This window comes from Stegastes partitus, unplaced genomic scaffold (assembly GCF_000690725.1).
Source record: "Stegastes partitus isolate 25-593 unplaced genomic scaffold, Stegastes_partitus-1.0.2 Scaffold182, whole genome shotgun sequence".
Lineage (NCBI taxonomy): Eukaryota > Metazoa > Chordata > Actinopteri > Pomacentridae > Stegastes > Stegastes partitus.
The window spans coordinates 655,646-671,696 of record NW_007577913.1 but is presented as its reverse complement, the minus strand read 5'-3'; the positions used below and the strand labels follow the sequence as shown (position 1 = coordinate 671,696).

General features: G+C 41.0%; 1 protein-coding gene across 2 annotated transcripts in view; it reads right to left on the bottom strand.

The window, feature by feature from the left end:
• Positions 1 to 2,025: 2,025 nt before the first annotated feature.
• Positions 2,026 to 16,051, bottom strand: part of tafa1b (TAFA chemokine like family member 1b) — a 136,813-nt gene continuing 122,787 nt past the window's right edge. For both annotated transcript variants that reach the window (XM_008280127.1, XM_008280129.1), the window contains exons 4-6: positions 9,812 to 9,936; positions 8,486 to 8,577; positions 2,026 to 3,397 (exon numbers count right to left, since the gene is read on the bottom strand). In XM_008280127.1, coding sequence (XP_008278349.1) covers positions 8,551 to 8,577; positions 9,812 to 9,936 — 152 coding nt within the window. In that variant the 3' untranslated portion in view covers positions 2,026 to 3,397; positions 8,486 to 8,550. The remainder of the gene's footprint in view (positions 3,398 to 8,485; positions 8,578 to 9,811; positions 9,937 to 16,051) is intronic.

Here is a 16,051-nt window from a genome sequence, read left to right as displayed (position 1 = left end):
TGATGAATTGTGTACCCATCAGAGCATGTGCTCATTTGTAACAGACAACGCAGCAGAGCACTGGTGCGTTTCACTTTACAGCACGTTGTTTGCTGTTTCGACTTTGTTTAGTTCCACAAACCTAATCTGTTGCACGGTTGTAGCGGCAGCCTGCTCCGTATCACCTCAGAGTTTCACTGCAAGGTCTGTGTGAAAAATAAGATCTTCCTCATTAACTTGTTAGTTATGACAGTGCTGACACTGTTCCCATTTCTTATGTCTAATGATTAAAAGGATTAATTCTACTCCAACATAATACTGTCTGATACTGTATCATTACTTTTCATAGAAAATGGGCCTCTGGTAATAATGCCTGAAGTCACAGAATGGCTATCACTGAGGCCAAGTTTTAGTGTCATGAATGATTTTGGAACGCTCTCAGCTGTCCAGCTCCAGTGGATGTTCATTGTAAAGCTGTTATTCACAGTGACTCATGCCCGTAATGACTATAATTATAGGCTGCAAAGCCCCCACAGGTAAGGAGTGTGCCCTTTCCACAAATTATAGGTTGCTATTCAAAATGATTAAAGATTATGAATGTGATAAAGTGCAGAGACAGAAGTGCTGTCACAGAGTAGTGGAGGCTTCTTTTTAAAGCTCCCAGCAGCAACCAAGCATTTAACTTCAACGCAGGGCAAAAATTTGTGTGTCACTTGAGATACCCTTGGAAGTTACTAATGCAAGTTTTATAAACAACACTGTCCAGCATCTTGCGCACACGTCCTGGCTGTATGAAAAAGGTTGTCCTTGCTGTCAGGCGTTGATTAGCCGTCCAGCGTGATGTGGACATGGCTGTCTCCCTGTCTCAGTGGGAGGTCGGCAGGACTTGATGGATGTCTCTCTTTTGAGATTGCCTCGTACCACGGAGAGAGAGGAGGACCTGGCTCCTGTTATCTATTCATGCTGTGTTCCTTTCTGCCGGTCTAAAATGGAGCAGGACCTCCCTCCACAGCACGGCTCCATCATTTCTGGATAGAGCTAAGCAGTGCATAAAAGAGAATAAGAAAAAGCACCTCTTCCGTTTCTGATCCCCAAGCACCTTTTAAGCAAAAATCCACTTAGAACTTGCAAAAGCAGGGAGGGGGAAATCTCTTGATTTCCTACATGAGCGCTGAATTTGAGGATAATCTTCACAGGACGTCGTTGTGGGATGTCTGTCTCACAGTGCCGTTCTAAAAATACACTCAGAGACGTGGCTAAACAGAGAAACGTACATATACACTCACATATTCATTTGCAGCAAAGAAAAAAAAAGAAAAAGGCACCCGGAGACACTTCCATACGTGAGCACCAGCCCCCTCACTGACTCATTTTGTTTAGCACAAGCTCAATAAAACTGCAGGACAGTGAATCCTATTAGATGTGAGAAAACAAAGACGGAAACGACCAATTCTCTTGCCCCCGCTACCTTTCCATATTCCTTCATGATTCTGGCAAGACCACAGGGAGATTGATGTGTCTGTCTTTTTCATACCTTCTGTGACTGCTCAGCGAGGCACCAGGCTCTATGGAACTAGCCAAATTCCTAAATGATGAATGTACACTAGTGCGTCCACTGGGACAAGAGACGAATCTAATATCAGCCAAGAGAGGAGGTTGATATTGAAAATCATCTGGAATTTTGCCTGGCCCGATATTGGAAATCTTTATTCTAATTGCATGAATGAATTGAATGTTCTGTTCTGATAAATCCACTCTGCCACCAAGGGAATTGTATAAATGAAGCATCACAGATTCGTTTGTGGTTACTGCATGTGTGTGTGTGTGTGTGTTTGTTTGTGTGCCCGTAAGTCATTTTCATACTCGTCTTGCGCCATTGTTGATTGCTTGTTTACTCAAGCAAAAACTCGGTTCACAATGTTAACATATGATATAAATGAAACTCTGACAAGATCTTCCACCCACATATTACAACATATCCAACAGTCAAAAGAGGGACATTTTTCAAAATATCAGTTACCATATGGAGGAATAGGAGACAGCATGTCAGTATAGAAAACCATTTTTATTTCTCATAAGGCTGTCCTGTAATGTACTTATATCTACTGGGGGATAACTATGTTTCTCCATTTGGACTAATACTTTCTCACTGTCATTTGGAACAAATCCTCTCTCTCTGGTGTGCGAGAGGGAGATCTGCATGACAAACACTCTTGCCCATGACCACTCTCCACAGCAGAAAGTGACACTAACCGTCTGACTAACTGATCCGAGTTTTCCTTGCTGCTCTTCTGAGTCGCTACCACGTCTGAGTGGAAAGGTCGAGGGTTGGAGTTAGTGCTGCTTTCTTTAGTGAGGCAGTTCTATACAGTGTTTTTCCTCATGTTTTACAGAAACTACAAGCATTTTTCTGGCTTAACCAACAACATTGCATTGAATGACAAAAGTGACCAGAACTTATTTGTATGACTTTAGTTGTCTTTTTCCAATGCAAGCACACACTGCAAAGCAGTCCTATACACACCGTATTGGGACAACAGCCACTGGATTATGCTCAGGGGCTAATCAGTATTCCACCATGGGGATCCTAATAGAGTCTTAAATATATTTTTCATCTTCTCGGATCTGTCATCTTATATGTAATGTATTTATATATGTGTGTATATACACAAAGTATCTTACAAAGAAAAGAAGTGCTCAGAAATTTACATTGGGCATGCCCACCAAGAAAAGTCAAAATGTCCATCATGGAGGATGAAGCAGAGGCCGTGAACCTAAAGCCTCTCAAAGATTCTTCATTATCTTATTATAGGCTGCTAGTGGTTGCAGTTACTGAAAATCCAGCGTTTGTCGGCTACATCTCCCCCGTGCAGCCACAGCAAAGCCACTCGGCTAAGGTAGAGAGTCAAATACAAATGCCTTCCGCACAGAAATAAAAGGATATCAAGGTAATTTCCCCTCCGTCGTGCCCTCAGTTCTGTGGGTCCCATGTTCAGGTCTATGTAAGCTCCTCAACCGCTTCACCTTCAGGCAGGCTCGGAGAATGTCTTCAAATAATGTTTTAACAACCCCTAAATAACCCCTGCTAAGCTGTTTCAGTTTTTGAGTGGGGAGACGGTGTGAGGGAAACGGAGAGAGAGTAGGTCGGAAACTGGCCACAGCTGTGCGGAAGAGGAGAGTCACCAACATGGGGCTCATTGATCAAACAGGGGATTAGTCTGGTTTCAAATCCTCGGCACCACGCGAGCAAAGCTGTTTTATCTGGGTGGATATCCTTTCTGTGGTCCCAGGTAATCCAGTCAGTAGCCGTGGATGTAATAGTTTTAGTCCATTCGGTGGGAAGAGAAAGGGTACATGAGGGGAAGAGCCTGGCGCTCAGCCCTGCAAAGGGAGCTCTCTGTTAGGTCCTCGGATGAATCTGCAACACAGAGGAGGAAGAGGAGAAAAGAGAAAACACACATACACTTAGATAGAACAAAAGCATACAAGTGTGCGAGGATTAGACCCCGAGGAATTGCTTCGTTCGCGTGTTTCAAAAAACAAGGGGAGTCTTTTGAACTGTGGAGGCTTTGTACAGCCCCGTCTCACCTCCTGGTTCATGCTGCTACTAAAAACAGACAGCTTATATGTGTGGAAGCCTCGCCGAACATGGAGGTGTGTTTGGCATTTATAGGTATACGGGAATATATCAGAAAAGCTCTTTGCACAAAAAAAATACAAATCTGGTGTGTTTCCATGCTGTGTATGTCTGGTTCATAAATTGACACTGGCATATTTCTGATTTTATCTCAGACTGTTTCAGCATTTCTCCCCACGAGCCTGGTCAACCACCTTCATTAAGACCTTCACACTAAACCAGCCAATCACAGCCGAGGATTTTCCTCCAACCTGATAAAATGACTTGGCTTTGCTAAATGGAATCAGGGCCCCCGCTGTGGAGTCTGAGCTGTCTCTCCGTGACTCTGGTTCAGGGACTCTTATTCAGCCTCAGTTGCAGACCTGGACACATTTCAATAGTGCATTGTACAGCTCTGAGACTGCTATTGAATGTCCTGCTTTTCAGCATCCTGCTCAACCTGAAGCTCAATAAAAAACTGTGCATCTGATGTCTGCAACAGTTAAAGCCGTCGAGTTCCTCGCCCTCTTTTAACTGCGTACGCAACAAAAGCATGTAAGTGTTTCATCACATTTTCCAGATATTATACTGCTCTAAGATTTTACAGTGAATAAATCTGAAGTTCCTTGCACACTGTGGGGCCAATTAGAAATCCCATAATCCTGCTCAACAAAGAAATACAGTCATGACATTTGCAGCAGGCTTGGCAGGTGGTAGCCAGGTGTGCAGGCATGATTGCAGAGGGTTCTGCACGGGACCCTGTAAGCTGAAGCACAAAGTCTCAGAGCGCCGGTATTTTGGACATGCTACTAACTGAGCCAAATGATTGTTTTTTTTAAACAATTTTGCCTGCTGGTAGAGTTCTGTGCACCTGTACTCACCCACCAGACTTTAATTTAGTGTTGACATTGAGGGGGTCTAAAACTGGAACATACAGTGTTTGTTTTGACTGAATAATTTGATGCACTGCAAAAGTCATAATTTTATTAAGGCATTTATTCTATTTTGGAGTCATAAACCTATTTCTTTGCACTTACTTAGTTGGTTGGCTTTTTTTTCTTTTTTTTTTTTTTTTTTTTTTAATAAAGCCTATTTAAAGAACTCCTAAGAGTCAAATGTCATTTGCAGCTGTCTTCTTCCCCTTCATCAAGTGAATATGTTTTCAGTGTTCTTTGTCTATTTGTTCGTTAGCAGGATCTTCAGCATCTCCTGTTTAAGGATTTCAAACACAATTAGTTTCTTTGCAAATGTGTGAACATGTTGTTGGATTTTCATGTATATTTTTGTAGGGTTGTAACTCTACTTTGAAATCAGACAAATTATTCTTCAGAATTAATTAAGTAATAAATTAATAATGCTGTAGGATCTTAGCTTTAATATTCATTATAGTTGAGTAAAGTTGTATTTGTTATAAAGTTTTGTAAAGTTTTAATCCTTAATATTTGAATAACTCAGGTAAATTCACATCATAAATTGCACTGTAGGGTCTTAACTTCAATATTTAAACTTGCTGGGTTCATTTGAAATGTCAATCTTATTTTTCTACTAGAAAGCTCTTTAGCGTAATGGTTGTTGCTTTAACTGTGTTATATAAATACTGGACTTGACCAGAATCCAGCAGCTGATTCTGAAAGTTTAACATATTCACTATTTTGAAACAACTTTCCTCTGTTATGCCGTTTACACCAGGTATAGTGAAAAATCTGCATTTGGATAATTTATCTGGACAAGTGAGAATACATGTCAATGCAAGGTGTAAATGCACATATAATTCATTTAAAGCAGATGCCATACAAATTGTCTGACAGAGGCATGTTAAGGACACAGCGTACTGCTGTCATGTATTCACATTACTCACGACATCATAGCGGATTAAGAAACTGCACTGCAGCTGCTGTTCTACATGCTTTAAATAGCTGCTCAGAGTTAACCTTTTTCTTCTAGGTTTTGTCACAGCATCTTTCTCTGGGAAGATTTGCTCTTTTCTTCTGTGATCCCTAAACACAGTAATCCTCTGGGCTCATCTGTCCAGCATTTGCATCTGTATCATCTGTACTGTCTGGCGACATATCAGAATTACCTTTTGCCAGAACAAGAGCAGTAACAGGTTGGACATCGAGGATCACTCTTTATCTCGGACGCAGTGCACCAGAGATTTGTTAGCGGTAGAAGAGGGGTTGTATGCAAATGTTGTCATTTCAACCCACATGCGAGTGAGTGTGACAAAAAGCGTCTCCTGTTCCCTTTTTGTCCTCTTCAAATGAACAGTGTAGCAGGTAGCAGCGGATTGCTCAAGGATTTCCTGCCGGCCTGGAAACTTAGCTGTCTGCATTCTAATTTGTTGGCCGCATTAAATTGCAATTTACTCAGACTTCAGTTAGCAAAAAGACCCAAGGACAATTGCCTTAGCAAAAGAATTTAGTGCAAACATAGCGTACCCTTTCCCCCTTTCTTGTTTAGTGCTGAACAAATCAATCATGCCTGCTGAGAAACCTCTTCAAACAGCACTAAAGAGCACCCTCTAAAAACAGAAGACTCCAAACAACAAAATACATCAAGATCCATTTAATGTGACATTGACAATGGAGAAAGAAAAGAAAACGAGTATAAATTAATCAGTAGCACTTGGAATGAACTCCTTCCTCCTAAACCTGTATAAATATGTCATAAGGATGACAATTCGGGCACTTTAGGCAGTCTGGACTGCATCTTTCAGCTCACAGTCTCAAACTTTTATCAAAAGACCTTTATTATTTATCTCAGGTAATACACTGTCTATCATTTGTGTAAAATGTTCTGTTTGTCACCATGATGACATTATACAGGGTTGTGAAGGAGAAGGAGAGGTGTTGCTAATACAGATGTAGACAGATCATTCCAGGTGAAGCTCAGTTGTATGGAGCATGGCCGTTTGGAGTTCATTTTGATCAACTGCAGAGTGCGGTCTCCCGATTTGACAAATTAGATGGTGATAGATCTGCTGGCAGGTCACTTTTGCTCTCGGACTGTCTCACAGATGGGCTACATCCTGTCACAGTGTGTTATTTTGCTTGAAAAAGTGCCCTCTGCTCCTTTTAATAAGGGACATGTGGCTCTCTGAACAGCAAGTAAATCATGTCAGACTAACTGGAGAGGAAACACACTGTAGAGTGTGAAAGACAGTGGTGTGAAAGGACCGATTCACTTAAATTGAATTCTTTGCGCTCGCTAATTTGAAGAATTACACACTCAGTAGTGGCGTCGCTGTATTCTTATACAGTTAAAACGACTACTGTACATGAATAAGTGGTTATGCTGCAGTGTGAAATTACTAAAAAGCCATTAATATTCATGGAATGCCTGATGAGACTTATATTAGGTACGTATCACAGCCCTGCCTTGATACTGTCACCATATTAACATTGACTCTAATACACTAACACTGAGGTTATCAAATAAACATTTGTTTCACTATCGTCAAACGGGGAGAGGAATGAGTAAGAGAAGAGATGTTTTTATTACAGCCTCTCATTCTGCCTGTCTCTCTTAAGGTGTATAATTGTTTGGAGGGAGCAGAAATGGATTGATCTATTTAGCCAGTGGAGCGGGTAATGCAGATATATGGTGGGCGAGTATTTTGGAAGGTGCTCCCCAGCCTCGCTCTCACTGTGACTTCCACAAACAAAAGGGCCTGCCTTGTCTGCTGATACAGAACAGGCAATGAAGGGCTCCCCCTCTGAAAGACATAAAGAAAGAAAAGAAGAAACACGGGTGTCAGGAACTGGCTTTGCTCGGCTTCGTACTTTTCATGCCAATTTTTGTCAACGATGCTGATGAAGTCTGTATGCGGCTGATCATGTACGCATGCCTGCCTCATTACGTTTCACTGACACTTTTCGGAGCAAAATAAAAACCTGCAGGTGAAATAAAATGGCTGAGATTTTTTTTTTTCTTCTCATTTTATTTTTTTTTAAAGTGCTGTGTTGTGGGTTTGCTGGCTTGTGACAGAACAAATACAAATGAGGCAATTTGGCCTGAGAGGCAGGTGAATGAGGAATGTTGATTAAAAAAGAGAGCAGAGTGCAGGATAAAAGGCCTTTCATGTAGCCTGTGGGCTATGCTGTGTGCTGATAGCTGCTTCAACAGGACCCTCAGAGGGGGGATCAGGATATCAAGTGGCCTCTGATAAGAAGCCACACAACGAACAGGCAAGAGGTCTGCCCAGCAGTCGCACTTGTCCACACATGAGTGTATCCGTACAAACACAGACATATCAAACACATCAAACATGTGCGTGCATACACAACTACGAGCACACACAGACAGGAGCAAGTAGCATGTCACAGATTAGTGCCTAATGGGATTGGCAGACTGGTGTAGGGCACTGTAATCAAACCCACACAGTGGCCGATAGCAAAAAACAGGACACAGAACAAAGGAGGCAATGAAAGGCAGAGGGACTCATCTTGCCATTACACACTGATCACAGACAGCAGGGTTCTGCTGAGGGGGGAACCCGGCTCTGTGTGTGTGTTTCTACAGTAGTCCCGTGAAGGCGCAGCTATCATGTGTTTACCCACCGGTACCCTACACATCTTAGCGATACACGTGCCACCGTTTCTGTGAAAAATGCAGCAACTTACTTATTATTTATGCGTGCGCTGCCTGTGCGATGTGATAAATATTTACAGTGGGTGGCGGTGCGATCAGTATTTGTGTCACGCCTGCCTAATCATGCACAGCATGTAAACACACACTTGATTATTTCGCACAGAGTATTTGGGTTAATGGGAAGTCATTGAACATGAGTCGGTCCCACTCCTACTGGCCGACACTCAAGCGCATACAGTGATGTGTGTGAGAGAGAGACGGGAAAACAAAAAGAAAGAACAGCTTAAGAAAAAGACTAACCTTTACAGAAGCAAGAATGCAGCTCAATTTCTGTTGACGCATCCTCTGCATTTTGCTTCCGGAAGCTAAAAAGGGGAGTATGGCTGGGTGTTCTGCAAAGAGAGGGTCAAGAAAAAAGGACACGTGTGTATTGGATAGAAAAGCAGCTTCAGGCCAGACCTTTTGGCCCTTTTTGGTTTCGATATGAGACCAAAGTCATTTTACTGTTTTGTTTTTTTCTTCTTCTGTGTGCAGAAATTTACAATCTTGATCTCAAGAGAATTAGAAAAAAAATATCTAAAGATGCATAAGACAATCATCATTTCAACTTATTTCAAATTGTGCAAAGGACTGAATTGAGAATTGGAGATGCATTCTTTAGAGTGAACCAAACACTGCATCTTACCTTGACGGGCTTTGCAAGACCCCATTCCATCAACTTCTTTGGGAAATTTTTTAAGCCTGTGGTGGCTGAGAGGGGCCCCTAGTGAAAGCTTTATGTCTATCTGCTGGTATATAAATCTACAGAACAACCTTGGGAAGCCCCATGCGGTCTAACCTTCACTGACTGCTCCCTGTTTCCCTACCATCACATTAGTCTGCTTCTATTCAAAGTCATTGTCACCAGGCGCTAGAAGGGTGGGAGGGGGGTCAATTAAGTGAATACAAATCAGCTGATCAACCTGTCACACAGTGCTGGACTGCAGGCTTCCAGGACTTAACTCCCTTCATTATTTTTGCATGCCGCATTCGGAGTCGGTTTACAGAGCCGAAAGGCAGTGGAGAAACAGAGTGGCCGTTAACTTTGTATCTGAGAGGAGTGTGGCCTGAGGCAGAGCCCACCTGTTTGTTTACTGCCGGTCTTATTTTTATCCTTTACTACTACTTTAGATACTTTTGCCTCCACCAAACAGATTCAACCTTGTTATACGGAGGGCACACACGTGACTTCTGATTAATCTCTGTACAGTGCGTCTCGTGCACATCCTTTCCACATACAGGTTTGATGTTTGTGTCATTGTTCAACGGCAGCAGAAGCAGGCAGTTGACAAATTGTTAAAGCAGTTAACTGAAGCATTCTTCTTGTTATCTGTAGTGATGTCTTTATTTCAAGAAAAATAACAATTTCACATGACATTTGTCTGGAATATAGGGAATGTGGAAATAATTTGACAGCATCGTGGTGAACATGTGTGTAAATGTGAGCATGTTTGGGCTTAAAAGTGCGCAAGCAGTACATACACAACAAGCATGTATTGTATATGTACAAGTGCATCTATGTATTGTGACTGCAGATGTGTGCATGCAGGTAAATGCATTTGCGCTCCAGTGTGTGCGGAGTCTCACCCTTGTGGTCTTGATTTTGTTCCCGGAGGAGCACATCCATCCAGAGTTGTCAGGCAGAGTCTTACACTCTTCTCCCTCCAGACACGGTTCCATCTCACACCACCATTTCCCAATTACAATGGACGCTGCAGGAAGGCGAGCACAGGTTCACGACAAAGGTAAGCACCAAGTTGAAGAATGAAAATAATCAAATTCAGTAGATAAAAATGAAACAAAAAAAACAGTGTCAAAAGATTTAATTAAATGAACCGTGAATGCAAAAATAAATGATAATGACATACGGTGTAAAAACATAAGTAGGGTTTAGAATGTAGGCAGAAACACACATGCAGAAACCTCCCACACAAACACATTTTGTGTACATATATTCCAGCACACTTGCATATGAGCGCACATAGACAAGCACCCACACACTATATTATGAGCATCTCCAGAGGAACACCCAGCCATGTCTCTAAATGAATGTTTTTCCTCCTCTTCAGGCTCAGAGCAACTGTAGCGTTACTGCACGGGTACTTTTGCTGTTGACAATAATGTCTTATACCAATAGAAATTAATCATTATTTTGTTTTGATATAGCTACATTGCATGTAGGGGAGCAATCTCAATTTTAATCAAAACTAATTGCCTCTCATTAACATCGACTAAATTCTTCCTCCAGCTATTTGACAAAAACAAATATGTTCTCATCTTCTCATCAAGATATCTCTCTCTCTCTCTCTCTCTCCCTCCCTCCTTCTCTCATTATTCGTGTCTCTGGGTGCGTGTCTGTATGTGCATGTATGTGTGTTCTTAAAAAAGAAAAAAAATCTAAAAATAAGCTGGAGACATTAAAGGATGGCAGAAAACACCTTTGATGATGTGTGAGCCGGCCCTTGAGAAATACTCTTTGCATCATCCGGAAGGATATTAAATAAATATACTTTGTTTGCATATGTGTTTTTGTAATTAATTTACCACAGTCCATATGTATTTTACAGTGCTAAATCACTCTCCATCTCATGTTGAATACCTCTTAATCATCGGGTATTATTCCGCTTATACTATGGCCACTTGCCAAATAGCGCCAAATGGAATCAAACAACAACAACAAAAAACCCCCAGCATATGTTCTTTTAGCATATATCTGATTTTGATCTCTGTTTCCGACTTCAAACACCATACAATGCAGTCGTCCGTGCATCGTTCAGACTCTTCCAGATCCTTGTTTTCATGTTTGAATCCAAAATAACAGTTTATTTATTTAGATTTTACAGTTTTTGTTGGTGGCTACACAAATAATTCCAGCTCCAATCTCTTTAGCTGACTACATTTTAACACTGAGACCTTCATTTAAAACATGTCACTGGTATCTTGTTAAACCGTCTGAAAGCTCCCTGTTCCAGCTAATCAGAAAAATGCACTTCCCTGTGTGTTCATATTCATACAGTTACAGTTAACACTATAGTTACTAGTAAGTAACTAATATTGTAACTATTTGTAACTGTAGTTATACTGAATGAGCAAAAAGCCCCACTGTAGTGATTTTTTATTTTTTTATACAGTTTTCTAGTATTTCTTTTTTTTTTTTTTTTCAATCGAGATGTCTTGGAGTAAGAACCTCTTCACAGGACGCATCTAAAACATTCCTTCAAAGTCAAGGTCTGATTCATTTATTAACCATGATGTTTGAAAAACTTTTTGTTTTCCCCTCTCCTCCATTTGAGCTTTCTGACAGCAAACGTGCAAAGTTCAAAGCAGTCTATCAGATCAAAAGTCATCTCTTCCCCCAACAGCAGAGTTTCTTCATCGTGTGCTATGTTCTCTTATATTTCTTGTTTAAATCTGCAAAGAGCTTCTTATCCTTTATCATAAAAGAGGACGCAAAGGTCAAATTACCGTGTGAACACAACGAGTTAAACTCGCATCATTTCATTTTCCGAACTCTTTTTTTCTGAACCATTTGGAGAAAAAAAAATAAATTCTTACCCTCCAGCATGTGTTGCCAAGGTTACCGACCGACCACCAGTCAATTGTGAACATGGGCAACATGCCGGCTCTTACTGATGGAAGAAGACTGTTAAAGTGCAGTCTCTCACAGCACACAGTGGGCTACGGTTCAGTGTGGAAAAACACTCACACACACATATATATACGCCAGAGGAACACTGGACCACCGCTACACCTCACTGCTGTTCAGTGGAGTTGCTGTTTCAATACATCCTCCTTCACTTTCCTCTCCATGAGCCCCAAGGATGCCCGAATGCCAGACTGAGAGCATCCACTAACCAGCTGTGAACCCGCCCTTTGGCCTCCCCTATGGCTGTTTTCCTTATCCCCTAATTACATGTTGGTCCATCATCCGCTGTGCTCTCTCTATCCTACTTTCTCTCCCTGCATCCTCATCCGTGGCCTAAATATGCATTTCACTTGTTTAATCATGTTTACACTGAGCTGTGTTTTAGGTGCAACAGCATAACTATGCATGAAGTCCTCGTTAAGTGGAAAATTATGACTAGGCTGGAGGAGATGTGTTTAATCAGCTCTACTGAGTGATGATGATGTGTTGTGCTGCTGCCATTCTGTGTAGCTCCTTCCTCTGACTGTAGAAAGTGAGGGGCGGGGGAGGGGGGGAAACCAAGAAGTTGTTTTCCATTATACCACCAACCAAGGAGGATTTATATCCAACAATGTGAAGGCTGAAATCACTTGAAATTGAAAAATGGCAAAGTAGTACCTGCAAAACAAAAATCATTTCCCTCAAATGGAAGCAGAAAGAATGGAGGAAAAAGAGAGAAAAGAAAGCAAAAATGAGGCGGAAGATTAAAAATGCTGCCTCGCACGAGAGACGCTTTGCATGAAAGCTGAATGATATTTACTCTGCTGAATTCACCTCAGTCTTTCTGCTCTGAAATACACGAAGCAAACACCATTTATACAAGGGAAGTCTAAATAAAGGCTGTATTAACTGAGACTGGGAAGTTATGGCGAGATTTATTTATTCTTCACTTTTTTATTTCTTTGATGACTAATATTACTCGCGGCGTTTATAATTAGGGAAGAGCTAGAATACCAGCTGGTTCCTCACTGGTCCAGTCCTCGATCTTGATTATTGGATTCTGTTTGTTTTGACCGATAAAAATCATTCTGCGGTTTGTTTTGGCAGATAAAATGTGTTGAAGTGCGTTTTTGCTGCTGCTAGAAGTGCTCTAATGTCTATATCTTTTATATAAAGCAGTAGCTCAAGAGGGCAGCATGGTTGCTCAGTGGTTAACACTAATAACAGTGTGTTGTTGGATTAAATCAGGTAAAAAAAAAAAAAAGAAAAAGAAGGGGAAAAAAAACCTCATTTCAACAAACTGAAGCACCTAGGGGCTTTGTATTTCTACGCACACCCTCGCCACCTTCTGTTTGTTTGTATATGTTTGTTTGTTTCATTGTATGGCATTTCAACGCTTCCCCCAAGCGTTCTGTTTCTACGGTGAGTTTTTTTTCACTCAAGCTTTCTGATGTATTTCAAACCTGTGGAGAACATGCGTAGAAGTGCCCTCATTCACTTATTCATTTTGCAGAAGAAAGTATTGAGAATTCACATCCAGCCCCATGAGTGTAGAGACTGAGCGAGGACATCAGATCTATGTTATTGCACTTAAAGACCCGTTCCACTAATAATGCCTTTTTCATGCTTTTACTTTCGTGAACATCATTCTGCATAGTAAACATCCAATTTAACATTCCCTATGCAGAAGGATGTTTGTGCAAAGGCTTTTGTCTGCTGAATGTGGTGTGATGTGGAAACCTGAAGCCTTCGGTGCACATACATTAAGATTGGAGCCCTTACAAGACATTAGATAGCATTAGCATACTTAGATTACTTATATACTTAGATTATGTATATATGTTTAATGATATATCATAAAAATTTACAAAAACATGTATTTACAAAGCTAATGAATGATGTTTAACACAATAAAATGATGAACTAATGCAGCTCGCACTCCTGTTTTTTCCGTGTATTGAGTGTTTTTGCAGCCTCTAAATCTGAAATGAGGATTCATCTGTTAAATTTATAAATGATCAATACACATCAACTGCCAACAAATACTCACACAGTACCACCTGTTAAGTTTATTCCTCAATAGAAATTCACAGTATGTGTCACCATTTTAGGGGGGAAAAAAAATCCTATACTTTGTATTGTCAATGCTATGGCAGTAGCTTTCAAGTTGCTATGTAATGCAGTTCCCTAAGGGTTTGTTTGTACGTTTTAGCAGTATTGTGAAGTCGCCTGCCAAGGGGACTCGTAGCGGTGTCATTCATTCCATTCAATAACATGGAGGTGCTCATGAAGCAAGCTTTCTGTTTGATCTCCTTGTGGCCTTCAGAGCTGTTCCTTAGAAGTCCGCCAGGTTCTCTAACTGTGGTGTGTGTGCTTCTGTGTGAGGATTCACATTTTACCTGCACTGGTTGGCTGGGAAGTGGTTGTGATGGAGTGCAGGTAGGACACCGTACGTACATCAGTCATCACTAATGCCAAATGTTTGTTTTTCCTGTTTGGTAATACCTTCTGAATGGTTTGTTAACACACTTAGAAACTATTTGTAAGTTATTTAAGTGTATGCAAAAGGTGGATGTAGTCTATGGATCTTAAAGGTGAAGCCAATGAAGTAGCATGTTGGCTTCCAGCAGGGTTGCCCAATGAAGTCAGATTGTAGAGAAGTAATAAGATGATAAATAACCCAACTTCTCCCTTAAACTATTATATTTTAGAAACATTTTCCCAGTGAGTTTATGGTCTCAACCATTTGTTTCAAGACTATTTTAATACAGCATGCTGTTTGTTTTCTAAATTATGGTCTTGTTTCAAGTAAAATAGATGGTAAAGCAGGCTATCCTTTGGCCTTGTGACAGCTCACTGCAGTATTACTCTACATCGTGTCAGATCCGCCCCCCACTCATTACATTTCAAAAGATCTAATGGCCAAATACCAAACTCGTGGCCTCTCAAAGATAGTCCACAAACCAGTGGGTGATGTCATGTTTGCTACATCTAACTTTTATATAAAATTTGTGATGTTTTATAATAGTTTTGAATGCTGGATTCCTAAGGTTGTACTTAAGTAGCCTTCAAAACTCCTTTGCTTGAAAGATCCAGTCAAAGAGGGTGTTAGCTTCTTATTATCTGTGTATAATTCAGACAAGATAACACATGGGTTACCAGACAAACTGCAATGTGTTAGCCAGAAATGTCAGCATTCAGAAATTGTATACTAGAGCATAGCTGCAGGGTTGCGTAAAAAAAAAGAATCTGTTTTTGTAGTTATATCACAGCACAGACCAGCTGATGTGGAAAATCCACTATCTCTTTAAAAGGCACTTCATCACAACTCTAATTAATATCTTGACAGCTACACATCTTGTACTAAGAGTAAAACTTTAATGAGCAGTGAGTATGAAATACATCTTATTACTATCTCATTAAATATTCATGCTTAAATTTGATGTATGCCTTAAATGTCTCTTTTCATTCTACACATCAGATCCTATGAAGAAAACCTGACAATATACCTTGAATGACGTGTCCTTTTTGGTGGCCACAAGGAGAAAAGCCAGACAGAGTCGTGTGTAATGGGAACACAGACACTTCATGTCCGTGGCTGTACCCAGGCCAGGACATCTAGCTTTGACCTTGACCACTGGAGAAGAGCCATCTCTGGGCCGGGATCCATGCATCACTCTCTGGTGACCACTGACCTCCAACAGTCATTTTACTTAACTACTCCCCGTGCAATCGTCAGCATAGAGGGTATAACCTTTGTTCCAACATCAGCAAACTTTACTCCTCCTCTGTGTCTACTGGGGAGTGAAGGGGGAGGGGAGGCTCACACTGGACCACTGTCCTAAATCCCCCATTGCGCCAACTATTAATTTTCTCTGATCCATCTGTTTGCAAGATGAAGGCCTTCAGTGAGATTTAAAGCACCAGCACCAATTAACAAAAGCCTCACATGTAACCATAAAATGGTTGCTGCACACTGTCAAATATGACAGATGGGCTTGGAATAATCAGCAAACAAGGACTGGAAAGATGTTTGATTCAGAATGTTAGCCATGCATGTAGCAGGCTGCAGTCTTTAGCTTTGATGGACAAACAACCGAGAGTGGGACTTGAATTGATTGAAAAACATGAAGCGATGGACCTTTTTACAAGTGCATCTGTCAGATCAGTGGTGAGCGGGTTCTGTGATGGATTGAACTCGC